The following is a 19,788-nucleotide window of genomic DNA, read 5'->3' as shown; positions in this document are numbered from 1 at the left end:
CAAAACCAGTCTCTAAAACTGGTAAAATCTACACACATTTATCTTACATTTATAAATATGTAGCTAAATTAAAACATGAGAAAACAAGATCTAATATCCCTGTAATAAGTTTCAAATCATTAACGCTCATCTCAAGTACATGAAATGGTGGCACGAATTGGTTCGGCTGACTGAAGAGTGCTAAGGGCTGGGCCACGCGGCAGCCCTTGACCACCTGTATCCATCCACCCCTTCCTGGCACCTGTACCAAAGCACAGACACACCATGCACTGGTGAGAAGTAGGCAGCTCTGAGAAGTGATTAAGGATAAAGAAGTAAAGGAAATATGCTGCAAAAGCCCAATTACTGCTCAAGGAAAGGAGGAAGAACAAAAGAGCAAGATGGCGTAACAGGATCTTGGTGGGTACACCTGCAAGTAAAAAAGCTGACCTTCCTTTACTTATCATTCTTGTGAGTAAATTAGAGCCTATGTAGGGCTCTAGTACTAAATAACAAGTAATTTCAGAAAAAGAAAAAAAAATCCAACTATCTTCATTAACTGCAAAATCACCAGCTTTTAAAAGCCAAAAAAAACCAAACTGTTAAGTGACCATTCTGATTAAATCCTACTACAAATATGCCATCAAAAAAAGAAAAAAAATATAGCCAGTTACCCATTTATTTCAAATAATATTCTCTATACCAATTCCCACAGAGAAAAAAAAATTAGCATAGCTATCACGGTTTGTTCAAATTAAACTGACCTATACCATAAATGAATGTGCCTTTTAAAGAAAGTAGTCACTTACTCTGAGTCTAATACAGACATATTAGTCTTCCTTTCTCATTTTATAGGAAAAAAATAAAATACTGAGAAGCAAAGAGGAGCACATAAACAGAAATACTAAGATTTACAAGTAACTGATAATGGCAACTTAGTTGAAATTCCTCCACCCTTTCCTTTCACCCTAATCAACATTTAAAATATAATGTTGAAATGAAACCAAAAATTCTAATGTTACCAAAAACTTTTGCTTTTATATCCAGAGCAAAGATTTTTTGGTTGTAGTGTGTTTTTAGTATAATCAAGACAGCGTACAGATAGCATAAGTTAACTTTAATAAAAGGTAAACATACTTAAAGGGATTTTTTTAAACAAAGAATCCTACTGCTACACCAAATGTCATAAAACAAAAACGGTTACTCCTTCATTAGATTCTTGGTTTAACAGCAAAGAAAGAAAATTTCAGGTTAGAACAAGAAAATAACAGCAGTCTCAAAAAAAGACTAGTGCAACTAAAAAGCTTTTGAGACAATGAAGAATTTGATATTTCAGGACAAAATTCTGACACATCATTGGCTGTCCTTAAAATTCTTAGAGAAGAAGCAACTCTGCCACATCTTTTCTTTCCATATGAATTTTGCAGTCACCTCAAAGCCTGGATAGCAAATAGCAATGCTGTAGAGACTCACTCTGTCTTTGGTGGAGAAGCGAAGTCAACATCTTAAGAGAAAAACAGGTACTACTTCCTTTGTCTGGGATGACAGAGAAGAATTTTGTAGAAAGGTGGCACTGAAATCTGTAATTCTGGCTCTTTTATAAAATGGGACTTTGACTAACCAGACCTGATATGCATATCTCCCTTTAAGACTGTCTTGAGGATTAAAAGAAAAGATACATAAAGCAATCAGTACGCTGCATGACATATATTAGCAGCTCAAAAGCTAGTTCAAACTTGCCTATTTTTTACCTACAATCAAATGCTCTTCTATTCTTAAATAAGAGCCCAACTCAAATGTCATTGAATCTGTGTTGCTCTTTTTCTTCCACTGTATTCTCAATACTCTGTTTCTCTTCTAATGGTTCTTATTCTCCCATGAACCAGTCACTTGTGCATCCATATTATACTCACCCTTAGATATAGGAAATATACTTTACCTCTTATTCAGAAACTAGCAACAATTTACACATAGTAAGCAATCTATAACATATTAAATTAAAATGTTTTTGCTGATAAAACATGCTCTGTACAAAAATAAAAATGTTCTACAAAGTAGGACATTAGAAACAAAACCTAGAACTTCTCAATTTTTGCCTGTTTAACACTTCTATTTTTGTATATTACTATAGCAATATATAATTTCTAAATATATGTACACTAAAGGTTACATTCTTAAAAAAATATTTTCCTGATAATGCTGTGCAATTAAAACATTTAGAGACAGAAACACCAGTTCTAAAACTGAACACAGAATTACAGAAAATCAGGACAGGAAGTGTTTTTGCATAACATGAACATATGAATATGAATAGAACATGGCCAGGATACTATTGGTGCAAATGGATCCAGTTGCATAGGAATATAGGCTGTATATACAGTGTTGCATTCCAGTATTCTATATTAAAGATAATGCTATTCTTCAGCTGTCTCTGTGAAGCGTGGCTCAAAGAGAGGATTTTTCTACTGTGGAGGGTAGATGGCCCACCCTGGAGGTTTAGTCTAGTACCTCTGATAACTGCTTCTTAGGTTTGTGCTCAACATAACCCCATCTTGGGCTTCTGCCATCAGTATTATCACAAAGTTATGCCAACATTACTCCTGTCCCCCTCAAAGGACTTCTCATCGTAAGGGCATCAGACTACTGCTAGAGTCTATAATAACTTACAACTGTTAACACGATAGCAGTGAGTTATTCCAAAATGGCATCTAAAGTCATCTCATTAGAATTATGGCAACCTACATTGACAAATAGTTAAAGAAAACCAAACTGGAGAAAGGGAAATAGATTATAAGATTTCCTAAAACTCTGGGAGAAAATATTAACTGACCTAGCTAAAAATAAACATTTTCTATATATCAGAAGTGCTTCCAAGAATAAGACAAGATAAAGTCCTACTAATGGGTGGGCATCATAGAACACTGGCTTACTTATCTGAAATGAAATGATCACTGTTGATTCCTACCAAATTTCAACTTCTTACTCCCCAAAAACCAAAGAAAATGAAAAGCTAAGGTTTATTCCAACTGGCACCATAAGACAAAGCAATTAAATCTGCCTATAATGTACCACTTATTGGAAATATGGCACCTCAGCTTGGCTAAAAATTTTTTTCCAAACTGTCAAACATATATATGCTTGCCTTTACCTGATTATATATTGGATTTCCACTAAAAACGTCTAAGGAGAGAGTTTAGACTTAGACATTTCAAAAAAGTTTACCCCTCCCCCAAAACAGAGTAGTTTATTTAGTGGGTCCAAACAATATTTTAATATTATAAACTAAAGTTTTATACTTCTGGGTAACACTACCTTCCATAAATGGTGAGCCAACTGCTACTGATACAGTCCTGAAGAATGATGTGTCTTGGTTCTTATGAACGATGTCCACTGCACATGTGGACGATCCATACCCTAAAGCACACCATGCTCAGCCCAACTGCCCCGTCACCACCGTGGCCTGTGTCTGAGTATTTATCTGATGTCAGATAACAGTGAGTCGTAATTATGGTTTCAAAATAGTGAAGATGATTATTTACAATCAAGATTATTTGTTGTACATGGAAAGAAATATAAACTGTATTAGAATTAGAATAAATTAAATTAGAATATGGGAATAGAGACAAGCACTGAACATGAGGCAACCTTATAAAATTTCCTTCTAAAAACAAAAATGTTCCTTATAATAATCAGCTAAGAAAAACAACAAACCTCCACATTCCTAAGTCAATTTCAAATATTTTTATTTGATCCTTATAGCAAACATAAAGTATACAAGGTAAAGTTACCATTTTACAGATAAAGGAAACTGAGGCTCATCGAAGTTACATAGGCAACTTGCCCTGAAATACTCGGTTAATGAGGAGGTGACACTATGGAATTATGTCCTCCCACAAAAGCATGAAGACCTAACCACTGGGAACTGTCTATCTATGAATGTGATCTTATTTAGAAACAGCATCTTTGCAGATGTCATCAAGTTAAGATGAAGTCGTTAAAATGGGCCCTAATACAATGAGTGGTGTTTTTAGAGGGAAATGGCCACACGTAGACAGACACAGGAGGCTGCCACATGACAGAGGCAGAAACTGAAGTGCAAACCAAAAAGTGACTGGGGCTGCATCTTTCCTTCTGGGAAAGAAGAAAGGAAGGATCTTACTCTGGAGGATTTGGAAGGAGCATGGCCCTGCTGACACCCTGATTTCAGATGTCTAGCCTCCTGAACTGTGAGAGAATACATTTCTGTTTTAGGCCATCAAGCTTGTGGTCCACCTCATTACAGGCAGTCCTAGGACACTCACAGTAGATTCAAATGCAGATCTGCTGACACCAAGGCAGGTGCTTTGTTTCCTCTCTAAAATCTGCTATCCCAATTAATTTCAACTTAGCTAGAATTTATGGCTATATTTAGCATACAGGAAAAAGTTAAAATGAAACTAGAGAAATAATTTTTTAAAGGGAACTTATCTAGTAAATGTTAAAAACAGTAATAAACTGCTATGTTTTCTATCCACACAGTGCTGTACATGGTCACTGATGGTGATCATGAAGATTTTATAGAACTTTACAGTCATTCAAGATTTTAAGAATATGTTCTGGTTTTAAGACAAGAAATTAGATCTCTACTTTATACAGAGAAAGTCCTCAGCAAAAACCTTGTAAGAAGGTCTTACTCTATAGGTTGTCTTAGTCTCATAATTGTCAGCAAATGGGACTTCCCAAATTTTTGACTGATTCAGATGTGCCCTGGGGACTAAAGAACCACTCTCACCTATGGTACTAAATCCCAATTAATGAAAATTTCCTTACAGTCTCTACCAAGCAAGAATAAATGAGCATAACACACTGCTGACAAGGCAAAAGGCCTTCTTCTCAGAAATCAGCTGGGAAGATCAGCTGACAGAAGAGGCACTGCCAACACCCACAGTTAACACATCAGGAAAGTTTTTAGAAAGAAAGAAGAAAGAAAAGAAAGTAAAGAAAGAAAAAAAAGGAAAGAGAAAAAGAAGAAAGAAAAAGAAAGAAGAAAGAAAGAAAGAAAGAAAGAAAGAAAGAAAGAAAGAAAGAAAGAAAGAAAGAAAGAAAGAAAGAAAGAAAGAAAGAAAGAAAGAAAGAAAGAAAGAAAGAAACAGAAACTAAGCCCCAAAAGCAAAAAGAGTCACTAATTCTGACACACAAGATAGTCACTTAAAAGGCAATTTTTTGTAAGGCTTGAATTATTCCTATATCTAACAGTGTTCCTATTTAGAAGGGTAAAAGGCACTCACAACAAGCCATTGTTTCATTTCAGACACTTAACTGATGTCAGACTTACTTAAAGTTCACCAAATTGGCCTTTACAAACAAAACACAGCAGCCATTTTGCATCTTTAATCATATCCTCCATAAATAAAACCAGCAAGCCCCCATTTAAAAAAATACCAAACCCTCCCCCAAAAACAAAATATACAACAATACCAATCAAGAAACCACCAAAATGCTTAAAAGCTTATTTTAAAAATTAAATACCCAAGTGTAAAACTCTGGTTTTCATACTGCTTTTGGGAAAACAGACTGGTATGGAATCAGAGTAAGTTTCTCATGTAAGGAAGTGATAAAAACATAATTAATACAACATTCTCTATTCACTCCCCCCAAGATCTTCAACAACATCTAAACAGCCTGATAAACATTCACTAAAAGACTGTTATTTCACATCATAATGACTTTCAAAAGAAAACTGTATAGATTAACTGTCTCCATGCTTCTAACAGAATAGCTGCATATTGCAATGTAGGGTGAGTTTAACAAACTATTGGCCAGCAATGGACATTTCCATGTATACACCAGTAAGTATCTATAAGATTTATATAAAACACCATTAAGAGAAGATTAAGAGTCCCCATTCCACTCTAGTCAACAAAAGGACACACTTGGAACAAGCCATCAAACAGTGAATAGAACTGGGAGAAAGCACAGAAAAAAAAATTCACTAACCACAGGGATCTGGTATTTTCTGTGTAGTCAAACATCTAGAAAGATGCACTAATGTAGAACTTTTTTTAAAGCTACAGTTTGGGACATGAAACAGAAGAATATCATCCTTATCTTTTTAAGCAACAGTGAACACAAAAGTATCTAAAAAATACAGAATAAGCCAGCACAAAAAAATGAGATGAGAACAAGGAAAGTGTATACAAAGTCATAATTTCAACATTACAGTGTAGTCTATTAAAGACAATATCCTAAAGACTACAACAGTCTAGTCTGAGCTAACAGCCATCTGGAAGGTATTAGTGAGCAGGCACCAGTGCAGCATTTAGAGTAACCTAGATATAATGTGGGACACAGAACACATTGTTTGGATGCCTCACTAAATGTAATAAGATAAACATATCTAGGAGGGCTGAGATACTCTCAAAACTACTAACTTGATTTAGAGTAAGTAATCAAAAGACCACAAGATACAAGTAATGTTCTGGGTGAGTAATGGGTGTTTAAAAGGCACTTCAAGGAGCAGGGAAAGATTTTTGGCAGTAGGTATAGAACTGCCATTTCATTAAAAGATTCTATTTTAATGGGATTTCATTTTACATTTAAATTACCATTTGCTTTACCATGTACAAAGAGATATTCTTTGTCTTCAAGGAAGTATGAATCCAAATGAAAAGGTGGGGGAAATAATGAGAGAACTAAAAGGTAATTAAGAAAAATTATTCTTGTTGGGGGAGGGGTAGCTGGTGGCTCAGTGGTTTAAGGGTCCAACTTTGGCTCAGGTCATGATCTCACTGTTTGGTAGTTTGAGCCCCATTATCAGGCTCTGTGCTGACAGCTCAGAGCCTGGAGCCTGCTTGGGATTCTGTGTCTCCCTCTCTTTCTCTGTCCCTCCCCAACTTGTGCTCTCTCAAGAATGAATAAATATTAAAAAAAAAGTTAAACAACAACAACAACAAACCATTCTAGTTACAGCTAGCATTTGAATGGACAAAATTAATCGACGGGACTACCTAAGAACAACTAAAAACTAAAACATAAAAAAATAACCTCACCTACTTAAAAGATAAGCAGTTTGTTTTAATTATTAAAAATAGTCAATCATGGAGGTGTAACAGTGGCTTGTGGTTCATGAGTTCGAGCCCTGTGTTGGGAGCTGAGAGCAGAGCCTGGAGCCTGTTTCAGATCTGTCTCCCTCTCTCTTTGCCCCTCCCCAGCCTGTGTGCTTGCGCACTCTCTCTCTCAGAAATAATAAATAAATAAACTAAAAAAATTCAATCATGAAATTAAAGGTATCTTCATTCCTTAGGTGACAGTCATCAAATATTTTAGCTTACAATAACTATTAGCCAACAAATTAAACCAATTTTAAACACTGCTCTAAATTATTACAATGGTTATAAGTAAGTGAAATGAGATCAATGAGGAACAAGTATGTTACACAATAGAAAAGGAGTTTTTCAACCAGCTTCACTTGTTTGACAATGTTCAAAACTATTACGAGTCAGGTCCTATTCTTAGAACCAGGGATATGGAAGTACCCACATAGAAGCCTGCCTCTATGAGGCTTATAATCTACTACAGAAGTCTCTTGCTACACTGGATGGATGGATGGATGGATGGATGGATGGATGGATGGATGGATAGACAGATGGACAAACAGACAGATGGGACAGATGAACAGATGTCAGGTAGTGGTAAGTTCCATAAAGAAAAATAATACAGGATAAGGAAAAGAACTTTAGATCTCAGAAGTACTGGAAGGGCATGAGAGATGACTAAAGAATTAGTAAAGAATGAGCACTGGGAGATGTCCGATACTGTTGAATCACTACACTGTACACCTGAAACTAATGTAACACTATGTGGTAACTGACTGAAATTAAAATGAAAACTTAAAGAATAAATTTAAAAATATCTTCTTTATGACGATAAAGGCCTTCTGGCAAAGATAAGTAGCAGCAGAAAACTGGATACTTACTGAGAACTGTAAAGGGGCATGGGAATTGAAGAACCTGAATATTCTGTATACTCACTATTATTCTTACTAATATGGAGACCTTGTGAGGTAGTTGTTAAGACAGAAGGAAAGCTAAGGGGATGCTTCATATGCTCAGCTATATTTAGATTCAATTCCTTAGATTTTAAAATATGGAGATAAGATGCTAAAAATACTGCCTGTAGAATATTATTGGAGTATCTATAAAATAGATTAAATTAGAAAGGCAAGACACACAGGGAAACTCTTGTAAAATAAGCTTGAGATTAAGGGTTCCTGCAGAACACAAAGAGGGTGTATCTAGTGACAGCAGAGGAACCATTAGTGGGGCTTTGTGATGAGCCACCTGGAGAACAAAGGGGAAAAAGGAATTAAAAGTAACATTAAAAGAGTTAAGATTCTGATGTTGAATTGATTCAAACTGATGGGAGCTTTTTTGAGCCACTTCATTGCCACTTGATTTTCTTTTTTCCTAATTATCCATTTGCTTCCTTTATGTACTTTCTTCAATCTATAATATTTAAAGTTAAGTACTCACATCAAATTTGATTTCTTAACTGGAAGAAATCAATTATTATCAGCAATAATAGAACACTATTGCTCTAATGTTCTCATTCTTTTCTGACATAATGTGATTAAGAAAAAGTAGTTCTGCCATGGTCTCTTTTCATGTACTTTTTTGGTATTTCAGTGAGTTATGTGGATTTTAGAAGGCAACAGTATATAAAACCTGGATTAAGAGCAGATGCTAAGGAGCCAGCTTTTTTTATAAAGGTAGATTTTTTACTATGCTCTTTTTAACCATTATTTTTTTAAAAAACCAAAATTCATAAAAGATGCTTCAGTAAGGTTGAAAGCATTCCCTACAACTATAGATGCTCTTGACATCTACAGTAGTTATATTCTGAAATGTGTAAGCGTACTTTATAATCCAGCAGGAAACTCAAAAGATTGGCAGAGTGTTCCAGTGTTACTATAGTAGCCATATGGGCTCAGTCCCATTAGTAAAGAGGCAGGGTGGTACAAATCAACACTGGACCAGAAATCAGGGATTCCTGGGGATAAGTTGCATTTCACCATTTATTTGGCTGAAGAACCTTTCCAAGTCTCAGCTTTCTCTATCAGTAAAATAGGAATGGTAGGCCCATCCACCTTGGGGTGACACAATAAATGCTTAGAAACTGTCAGGCCGTATCCAAGCTTAAGGTTATAAATGTATTCTGTTTCCAAGACAGGAGCCTGCAAGACAAGACTCAGACTGGAGATAAAGCGTTTAGCCACACATCAGGCAAAAAGTTACTTACTGTAGTCAGTAGTTCCTGGTAAATGTATAGCTCTGGACTATAGCTTTTTCTCTTAAATACATTTAAGGTGCTCATCACTTAGTCCACACAGCAAAAAAATAAGATTAATTTTTAAAAATAAATGATACTGGGGCACCTGGGTGGCTCAGTTGGTTAAACATGTGACTATGGCTCAGGTCACTATCTCACAGTTCCTGAGTTCAAGCCCCTCATTGGGCTCTGCGCTGACAGGTTGGAGCCTAGAGCCTGCTTCAGATTTTGTGTCTCCCTCCCTCCCACCCCCCCCCTGTTTCTCTTGCTTATGTGCTCTCTCTCTCAAAAGTAAATAAACATCAAAAATTTTTTAATTAAATAAACGATACCTATCTGAAGTTAAAAGTATAGATAACAAAGAAAAAACTGAAAAAGAAAAAAGAAAAACAAAGAAAAAACTAAATCACATGAGGAAGACAAATCTCAAGAAAATATCTACACCAATAGTTAAGAAAGTCATCAACATTTAAAAAAAAATTTTTTTAATGTTTTATTTATTTCTAGGAGAGAGAGAGAGAGAGAGAGAGACAGCGTGAGCAGGGGAGGGTCAGAGAGAGAGGGAGTCACAGACTCTGAAACAGGCTCCAGCCTCTGAGCTGGCAGTCAGCACAGAGCTCGAAGCGGGGCTCGAACCCACGAACCGCGAGATCATGACCTAAGCAAAAGTCGGACGCTTAACCGACTAAGCCACCCAGGCACCCCCATCAACATTTTAAAAGATTATCAAAATCTAATATATTTTTTTAGCAAGTTTAGACCTACTACTGGTAAAAGACAGAAGAGAAAGAAAAGTATACATAGCCATAATCCATTTTATAGAAACAAACACATATGAAATAAATGACTTATAAAAAAGTTATGGCTGCATGAACTACCCTTACTTTCAGCAATCTTCATTGTAAATACTCTGGTCAAGGAACAGGAAGAAAAGACCACTTTAACATGGAAAAAAGAGGCATCCAGGTAAATATACGAATTGCAAAGAACATAGATTTTACCTTTTAATCAGAATGAAATTCACTACCCAGTCCAAGTTACTGGTACTCCCTAAGATGCTAATTTATGAAATGAATTAAATTCTTCAAAAGGGCTGAAAAACAAAAGGATCGATCCCCTGTGCTTCTGGAATCTATGAAACACATAGAGACTAGATTCAAAGCTAGATCAATGCAAACTAATGTTGGCAGTGTAACTCTAGATGCATTGACAAGCACATGCATTCAAGTGGAAAAGAAACAACAAGTCCATCACCAAATGTTCACGCAAATGCTTTTAAATGAGTATTAAACACATAAAAGTAACCAATCGGTTGGTGTCTGAAGCAGTGTAAGAAAAGAAGTACTTTAACAATTGCATGTGATTATTTCTAATTGTTAAACATCAGGAGCAGAGCCAGATAAAAAAATTCTATCACTTCACGAGTGTCCCCTAGTATACCACAGAGAAGTGACTAACAAATTTTATATCTCTAACCATAAAGAGGAAAAGCTTTAAAAAAAAAAAAAAAAAATCCAGATTCTCCTAATGCTAACAAAAACGGGATGAAAAGTATGGATATTTGGGGTGAAATTTCAAGACTGGGAGAGGGTCTCAGAAACATCTGAAAAGTCTCTCCTTCAAAGAAATTAGGTCAGCATGGTATTTCAAATTGTTTTTGTTTTTTTTGCCTCCACCCCCTCTCCTGCCCCCAGTTTGTTTTTAAATACAATCCTCAATGGCAGGAAGTTATCTAATAAAAAAATAACATTCACAACTTTCTGTACTTGTCCTGTTGTACAAATATCTCAAGGGCAACATCTTTCAGATAGCACCATTCAAACCAAGGCACTAGAGCTCGGAGTTCAAGGTTTTTAGAGTTCACAAAGGAGAGCAAGACCAGTATGAACAGAAAGTAGGTTCCTTAATCTCAGAAAACCATCTTCTTGACTGACCAACTACAAGTTATCAAGAATTTTTCATCCTTAATGTTCGTAATTTGCTTGTCCTTTCCTTCCAAATATATTCTTAAAAGCTCTTAGATGATAAAGCAAACAAGACAACATCCACCATCAAGGGGGTAAAACACTGATAACTTGTTTCTCAAGTTGTATAAGAGGAATTCTTAGTATCATATTCTTTCCACATCAAGCACATTAAGCAGTTACATATGGCACATTAATACCTGTGCTCCTGATACAGGACCAAAGGGGTTTGGTGGTCTCATGACAGGCTGGCTGTATATTAAGGTTGGTTGTGTCATTACAGGTACACTTCCCATTTGAGGAGGCTAAAAAAAAGGAAAAATATTAAGTTAAATGATGTTGACTGACATCTCCCTTAAGTAATAAACAAAAAGGAGGTCAGTAATGAAAGTACTTTGCTTTAACTCAAGGAAAAATTCTTGTAAATACAAATAAGGCCAACAGCTACAAATTCTTAAGAGTTTTTTTTTTTTTAAGTCTTTAATGTGCTCACTTCTAAAGCTTGTTTTAAAAAAAAAGCTCAAATTTAAGAAAAACGTAAACCTAACTACAGTATGGCAGACAAAGCAATTCAAACTAATCCGAAATTTCCAAATTTGTCAGTTTTAGACATAGAAAAACTTAAAACTGTAAAATAGTGAAGCTATTTCAAAGTAAACTGCCTTTGTATATTAAATCAGGTTCTTATGCCATTATGCAAGCTATCACAAGTGAATACAGTTGTTTCTTTGAAGAGGTTTACGTTTTATGGTTCTTTCACTTTATTTCTGCTACTCTTAGGAAGAACCAAGAAGAGGTTTAAATAACACATGAAGAGCTTAGTTCATTCTTGAAAAACTGAAAATAAAATCTTAACCATCTCTTTCTTTAAAAATTTCTTTTTAAAGAAATTTCTTTAAAAAAATACTCCATGGTATAAAATTAGCATAAATAAGTGACCAAATAGAGCATACACAGACCACTACATTATTCTGGTTAAAATACCATACTCTGAAATCTTATCTTTCCATAAGCTCTATTTAACCTTTCAACTAAACTCCTATTTATAGCAAGAGCTTCACTTTAGCCTTTGAGATTTTGTGTATATTCCTTTCTTATATAGTAACCACCCATCCAAAAGCTGTGAAACTTCTTTGTATGTGGGAAAACAAGCTACATCCAGAAAGTGTAAATAAAGAAGTAGCACAGCAGCCCAGTAACAATACTAAGGGATAGGGTGCTGCCTCCTATCAGCAACAGTACCTCAAACACATATGGGAGTGGGGTGGGAGGGAGGTTTCTTATCTAAGTGAGTGTATATATTAAGAAAGCTAGGAGAGTAAAGCCAGTGTAGAATGTGGATTGTGGGCAGCTTAAAGGTTTAAAGGACTATTTCTGTATGGTAGCTATCAATGTCAAAGGAAAGGTTCTCTGGTCTTTACTGGACTGAATTTGCCCTGACACAATTCAACAAATGTAATTCCTCCCCTTTCTCTACAGTATTAAGGTTGTTATAAGACTTCAATGGTATTAATGTAAGGTCACAGAAACAAAGGGTTGGAGTGAACATTAATGTTTAAATGAGTCTGTAATGAAGTAGAAAATGATTAGCAAAGTTATGAGGGGAAAAATAAGCTAAGTAATAGTGGGAAAATTCAGAAATAATATAGGCTGTATGACTCTTCTAAAAATATTTATGAAACCAACACTATAAGATTCCGTGTTAGGCGCTAAGAGTATGTGTGGCACTAAGTTCTTTTTTCAGTTAAGTTTGGATAAAGGTATGTTAAATGTGAATCAATCTATTTTCAAAATGTGTCTGGAAAGATACTTACGATTCCATATCCTATCATGCCTGTTGGTGTAGTAGCAGGATAGGCCATCACAGGGGGTGCCTGACATGGTGGAGAAAAAATAAACAAGGATGTACATAACTCATGTATGTCAACTCAGTGCAAAGAATTAATAGCTGTAGTTCCACTAAAAAGAATTGCTAAGACAGCTGTGATTAAATGTGACACATGTGATCATTAATAATTGTGTCAATTAATGCTCAATGAAAAAGAGTGTCTCGAAATTAGCAGGAAAGCAAAATTATTAGAAAGAAAAAACTACCATTTAAACTTAGATACAACAGTGATCTAAAATTTCAATTTGCTTCTTACAGCTTTAAAATCTTCAGATTTAAAAAATTTTTCAAAATTCTAAAAGTTAACATCTATCACTATCAATAGCATAAAAAATGTTTACCTAGAAAAAGTTATATTACTGAATGTTTTCCTAGGCACTTTATTTTCTGAACAAGAAAAAGCAATTTGTAAAGATCCCCAATTAATAATCTGAGCTTCCAAAAAATTAGTTCCTAAGGACCTCATTCAGTCTTTTCAAAGAACCCCAAAGATTTCAAAACACTACTAAATAGGACTATTTCTAGTGACGCACACAGTTCTTATACAGAGTACGTACATTAGCATTTCTTCTAATTTACTCTATAAATTATTTAAACTATCTTCTGCAAAGCACCAATTTGGAGGAGTAATAAATTTTTAAGTCTGTTTATGCTTTAATGCTTAAAAGAGCCACCTAGCCCTAGGATGTTTAAGTTCCCTTCCTCCTTCTATTTTAACTCATGCTCTGTAAATATACAATCTGAGCACAGAATCATTTTAGATATATTTGCTGTCTTAACAACATTCCCTGTATGTGTTATCTTATAATGAAAACTGAAATTGAATACAGGAGAAAGACCAATAACATTGCTGAAACAAAAAAATAACTGAAATTATACGGCAATTTGAACATATGCACACAGAAGTTAAATGAAGCATAACTAAAGTGAAGAGTTAAAAGTTTAGTATTTGAGTGAGCATGTAGGACTTATTGGTCTCTCCCTAAAAACCGAGAGCTGCAAGAGCAGTAGACAAACTGCCAAGTACAGCAGAAGCCTGTAAGATTTCATGCAATTGTTATTTTCAACATTACCACAATCAACATTTCCCTTCATTCAGAAATCATCAAGTGCATAGTGGCAGCACAGATACACACACAGACACCCAGCCATCTGGCAGCAAATGGCAGAATATTAAGCAAGAAAAAAAAATCTGTATTTCCCATGCCACCATCAGAATCAATTCTGCAACACATCCATGAAATCAGTAGATGCTGGAAAGAATCTTTGGCACATTGAAAATCTGAATGTGAAAACAAGTAATAGCTGGAAGGTTATGAGATTCTGCTACAGCAGTGGTTAATAGCATGCCAATTTATTGCAAAAAGGCTAGTTTTTGGTCACTTACGTATTGTGGAAAATGCATGCCATTCTGTTTTTCCCAGGAAGAACAATTACATAATGCAATAACACTGGATTAGAACAAGTACTTACACAACAGAAAATACACAGAACATTTTAGTTCACATGTACATTCACTAACTACCTAAAATCCCTTGTATTTCTGAAATCTAATGGAAGAGCACCTATACTAAAACACTATCAAGGTTACTAGGGAAATTTAGTCTCCAGCATAACCCCCTTACATACCTAACAGTTTATTACAAGTATCATGAAACATAAATGCAAAATTCAGTGCATCCCATAAACAGGGTTGCATCATGTCTAAAATAGAAAAAAGCAAGCAGTAATTAAAAGTAATCAAAACTGTATCTATAACAAAATACCAATGATTTTTTTAGATTAAAAAATGTTCAAAAACCTTGACAGTGTTTATGGATTATTAAAAAGGTTAGAAATGTAAAGAAATGTCATAAGCAGCAGTTTATCTAAGTAGTGAATCACATCACCAACTCTGTATGTTAGTCATTAAAAGAAAACTCTATGAAATACATACATACAAATTTTAACAAAATTCTTAAGAGATGACACACACTGACACAGTACCATAAATATCATCAACTTACATACAAATTCCAAATGGTTAAATGCCTACTCCATTCTAGTAGTCAATCTTCAGTCAAGTGCTATCTACAAACTTCTATGACAAGTGTTATCTACAAACTTCTAATATTTCATAGAGTCTAACACTAATTTCATAATAAAATATTCACTCTAGTTTCATATCAGCATTTGGATTTATATCAAGCCTCATGTATTATTAATGTATAATTCACATCTGAGACTACAAAATCCACTAAACTAACCTCTTGTCATCCCCCGGTCAGTGAGGCATGTAATGATGTGGAAAAACACTGGATTCAGAGTCAGAAGGAATGGATTTCAACTAAAATCTGCTTTCTAAATGCTTTGTACTTTAAAAAAATTGTGTAACTTTATTCTTATAATTGGGATGGTATCAATTCAAACTTTCGCAAGAATGTACTATTAACAAATTCAAGATAGTGAGTGTATATGTATATGTAAAAACCTACCAAGTATTAGCAATAATGGCAGTGAACCCTATCAATGAAAAATTGTTGCCTTAAAAAGGTAGCTAAATTTCACTGTTATTTTCAAATTAAGAATGCTAAAGCTAACAAAACTTTTTGGATAATGTCACAAATTTTATCAGCACACTATTTTTAGCTCAACCCTAGTAATTTTAACATATGATTAATCCCAGGAAAATAGGGCAGTTCTCTAGAAGGGATTTAATAACAAGTGGCTATAACAGGGGTAATGGTGGTCTCTAACAACCACAGGATGGCTACAATGTGTAAGCAAAATGCTTCCATTCACAGTTATAAGAAAGCATGTTTTAAATTTTTCTATGAGAAAAAATTGGTTTTCTCTGATGAAGGAAAACTTATCACACTGATGAAAAGTGCAGCTGACCAAGGACAGGAGAACAGCCACAAAGCTACTCTGGGACAACCACACTTTATAGTGATTAAAAATATTCAGGGTGCCTATGTGCTTCAGTTGTTAATCATCTGTCTTCAGCTCACGTCATGATCTTGCAGTTTGTGAGCTCAAGCCCCACCTTGAGTGAACTCAAGCCCCACTTGGGGTTAAAAAAAAAAACAAAAAAAAAAACCCCACAAAAGAAACCACAAGCCCCTGCTTCAGGTGAGTCTGACTCCCCTTTCTCTCATTTCCTCTCTCTCTCCTTGCCCCTTGCTCACATGCACCCTTCTCTCCTTCTCTCTCAAAAAAATTAGTAGAACTTCTTTAGTACTAGATGCTAACTAGTTACTTAGCATATACAATTAATCCTCATTTTTCATGGATTCTATATTTACAAATTTGCCTACTTGCTAAAATTTATTTGTGATCCCCAAATCAATGTCTGTGGTGCTTTTGAGGTCATTCACAGACATGTACAGAGTAGCGAAAAATCTGTTGCCCAATGCCCTCGTTATCAGCTAAGGGTGACCAAAGTGAGGTTCTGCCTCAGAGGGGCCAAGAGGGTGGGGAAGAGGGCAGGACACTGCAAGAAGCTCTGCCTCTGGCTACGGCTAGAGTTCCAAATCTGGCACCTGTCAGTGCAGCAGCCTCAGGTAAGTCACTTAACACTTACCAACTAGATTTTCTTTTTTATAAAATAAATTAAAAAAAAAAAAAAAAGCATCTACTAGAATAAGTTTGATTAGAATTTAAGATCATAATGTATGTGAGGTGTGCGTGTGTTGATTCTTCTTATTGGCTGTACTTAAGTTGTTAAAGTAACCCAACACTAAATCAGTGATTGCTGAACCATTACTAGAGGAAATGGGTATGTATGTATATGAACCTAGCAATGGTCAGTGTCCAGGAGATTTTAAGAATATAATTACAGCAAATAAGGAAAATCAACTGTATCAACTATTTGACAATATTAACAAAGACCAAGCAATGTAAAGTTTCTTTACCAATGGTGAGATTAGTAAAATACTAAAGATTTTATATTCTAGATAAGTAATGATATTTGAGACCAGCAACAGAGGGTAATGATTAAGAGTATTAATCATTAACCGGGGCGCCTGGTTGACTCAGTCGGTTAAGCATCCGACTTCAGCTCAGGTCATGATCTCATGGTTCATGGGTTCCAGCCCTGCATCGGGCTCTGTGCTGACAGCTAGTTCAGAGCCTGGAGCCTGTTTCAGATTCTGTATCTCCCTCTCTCTCTCTGACCCTCCCCTGTTCATGCTATCTCTGTCTCTCAGAAATAAATTTTTTAAAAACATTAAAAAAAAATTTTTAAAACATCATTAATTGCTCTGAGGTTAGGCAGCCTGGGTTCTAAAAATCTACCCAATCACTTAAGAACTCTGGGAGCCTAGGCATATTATGTAGTAACTCCATGTCTCCATTTCCTCATCTGAACCTTAGGACACTAAAAGTTACTACCATGGAAGGTTAATTTGGGGATTATATAAAATAAAGCCACATATTATTTATTGAATGATTCCTGCACAAAGGAATCTTTAAATAAATGTTAGCTACTAAAATGTACCTGGCAAATATAGTCCTCTAGATTCCTTAAAACAAAAAACAAAAAACAAAAAACACAAGTTTCTTATACTTCTAAAACTGAATAAACAATTTTTCCACTTACAGCTATCATTTTAAAGACATTTTCATGTCACACATTCATCTAAGTTATTCGTGTTACTGTGAGCTTTTTCAACTCACCATAGTTGCAGCATTCCAAGCGGTTGTTGGTGCAACCTTTGGTTGCCAGTTAGATCCTCCCGTTAGCTTCTTTTCGCCTGGCTGACTCCAATTTACATCACTTTAAATAAACATAAGTAAAGACACTAAATGTCTGTAATTATAAACGTTCTTTACTACACATTTAGATTGAACAAAAAGATGTAGATTTGACATCTCTACACATACTTTTGAGATGAAAGCCAAATTAACTTATACATGATACATGAGGCATTAATACAAATAAACTCACTTCTTAGTGGTTCCGTTTCCAATGCCAAGATCTATGACAGGAGAAAAAGAAAGTATTTAAAAACCAGACTCATTTTTAATATAGCTGATTTTAAAGAAGATTAAAAGAATCCGAAGAATACTTACTGCCCACAAGGTTCGCTAAGGATGAATCCAAGTCATCAGATACTAACTTATTAGGTGGGAGTTTGGCAACAGGAAGACTCTGGTTCTGAGAGGCCACTGTTGGTTTGAGAAGTCCACCTAGTTCATCAAAGCCTTAAAGTTACAAACAGATGAAATAGGATATGTAAGGGACTTTTTGGCGCTATAGCTTTCTAAAGGAGTTCTCTGCCTTTTCTACTTGTCTGTTTGCTGGAAAAGTCCTCCAGAAAATGGGGCATTAATAAATGCCCTTAAATGGACAAGGGAGAAACTCATCACTCCAAAGTGAACCAAATGAAAAGGCATGTCTTACTTCATGCCAAATTATATTAAGGTTAAAAGAGATGAAGAAAGGGGCTCCTGGGTGGCTCAGTCAGCTGAGTGTCCAAATTCAGCTCAGGTCATGATCTCACAGTTCGTGGATTTGAGGCCTGCTTCAGGCTCTGTGCTGATAGCTCAGCACCCGGAGCGTGCTTCGGGTTCTATGTCTCCCTCTCTCTCTGCTCCCCCTCTGCCCGTACTCTCTTTACCTCTCTCTCTCTCAAAAATAAATAATAAACATTTAAAGGGGGGGGGGTGAAAAAAGAAGCATTCAGGTAAAAAACTTATTTCAAAGTTGTGAAACAGAAAGGAATAGAATGTAATTCTCTCCCTCACTGGCAAAATTTTCTGAAGACTCACTTATATCTGAAGAAATACAGATAAGAAATACATCTCTATAACTGTGAAAAGTCTTTCTTCTAAGAAATGTCTTCTAGACTTCTTTACATTCTTCAACGTGGAGAATGTAAGGTATCTGTAAACTAGTATGTTAGAAGCAAGTAAAAATGAACCCCTTGATCGCTTTTCTTCTATCTAAAAAACAGCTGACATAAATTATACCTAAGAAACCACTAATCTTATGCCCCAATTCATGAAACCATCTAGTAAACTAGGATATTGCTTAGAAATAAAAATAAAATAAAATAAAATCCCTTAAGGTTCTCTACCAAAGCAAGAAGAGAATGTAAAGCAAAACCAATCAAACAAATCCCCCAAAGAATTCAAACAGCATGATCTAGGGGGTGCCTGGGTAGCACCCTGCCTGTTAAGCATCAGACTTGATTTTGGCTCAGGTTATGAAATCCTAACTCGTGAGTTTGAGCCCTGCAGTGGGATTCTCTGTCTATTAGCACAGAGCCTGCTTGAGATTCTCTCTCCCTCTCTCACTGCCCCGCCCATGCTTTCTGGTTCTTGCTCTCTCTCTCTCTCAAAATAAATAAAATAAATAAAAAAATAGCATGATGTAGGAATAACAGAGAATTTGAAAACGAAAAGTTACCAAAAATGGTGATTTATAACCTATGAACAGTTGATCTCTACTTCCTTTATCCTTTTTTCCAGAAAAACAAACTCAAAAGGAGAAAGTCAAATGCATCAAAAAATAAAATTATAAACCTATTAGTACATAGAAAAAATATAAATTCTTAGTCCATACATATTCTTTGGAAGCTTCCTTACTTTTTATACATATAACTAACTATATATAAAATTAAAAACATCTCAATATGTTTCTTTAAATAGCTTGAACTTAATTACTAA

General features: G+C 35.3%; 1 protein-coding gene across 9 annotated transcripts in view; it reads right to left on the bottom strand.

Annotated features, from left to right (window-relative positions):
* The window catches only part of PICALM (phosphatidylinositol binding clathrin assembly protein), a 102,712-nt gene that overhangs the window by 5,602 nt on the left and 77,322 nt on the right, over nucleotides 1–19,788 (bottom strand). For 3 of the 9 annotated variants that reach the window (XM_077778433.1, XM_077778429.1, XM_077778434.1), the window contains 6 exons: nucleotides 18,190–18,321; nucleotides 18,065–18,095; nucleotides 17,794–17,893; nucleotides 14,525–14,548; nucleotides 13,064–13,123; nucleotides 11,450–11,554 (listed from right to left, as the gene is read on the bottom strand). In XM_077778433.1, coding sequence (XP_077634559.1) covers nucleotides 11,450–11,554; nucleotides 13,064–13,123; nucleotides 14,525–14,548; nucleotides 17,794–17,893; nucleotides 18,065–18,095; nucleotides 18,190–18,321 — 452 coding nt within the window. The remainder of the gene's footprint in view (nucleotides 1–11,449; nucleotides 11,555–13,063; nucleotides 13,124–14,524; nucleotides 14,549–17,793; nucleotides 17,894–18,064; nucleotides 18,096–18,189; nucleotides 18,322–19,788) is intronic. The other 6 variants (XM_077778430.1, XM_077778436.1, XM_077778431.1 and 3 more) reach the window with 3 other exon arrangements.

This window comes from Crocuta crocuta, unplaced genomic scaffold (genome assembly GCF_008692635.1).
Source record: "Crocuta crocuta isolate KB4526 unplaced genomic scaffold, BGI_CrCroc_1.0 scaffold1247, whole genome shotgun sequence".
NCBI lineage: Eukaryota > Metazoa > Chordata > Mammalia > Carnivora > Hyaenidae > Crocuta > Crocuta crocuta.
Note: the sequence above shows the minus strand (reverse complement) of the source record. Positions and strands in the feature narration are given on the sequence as shown.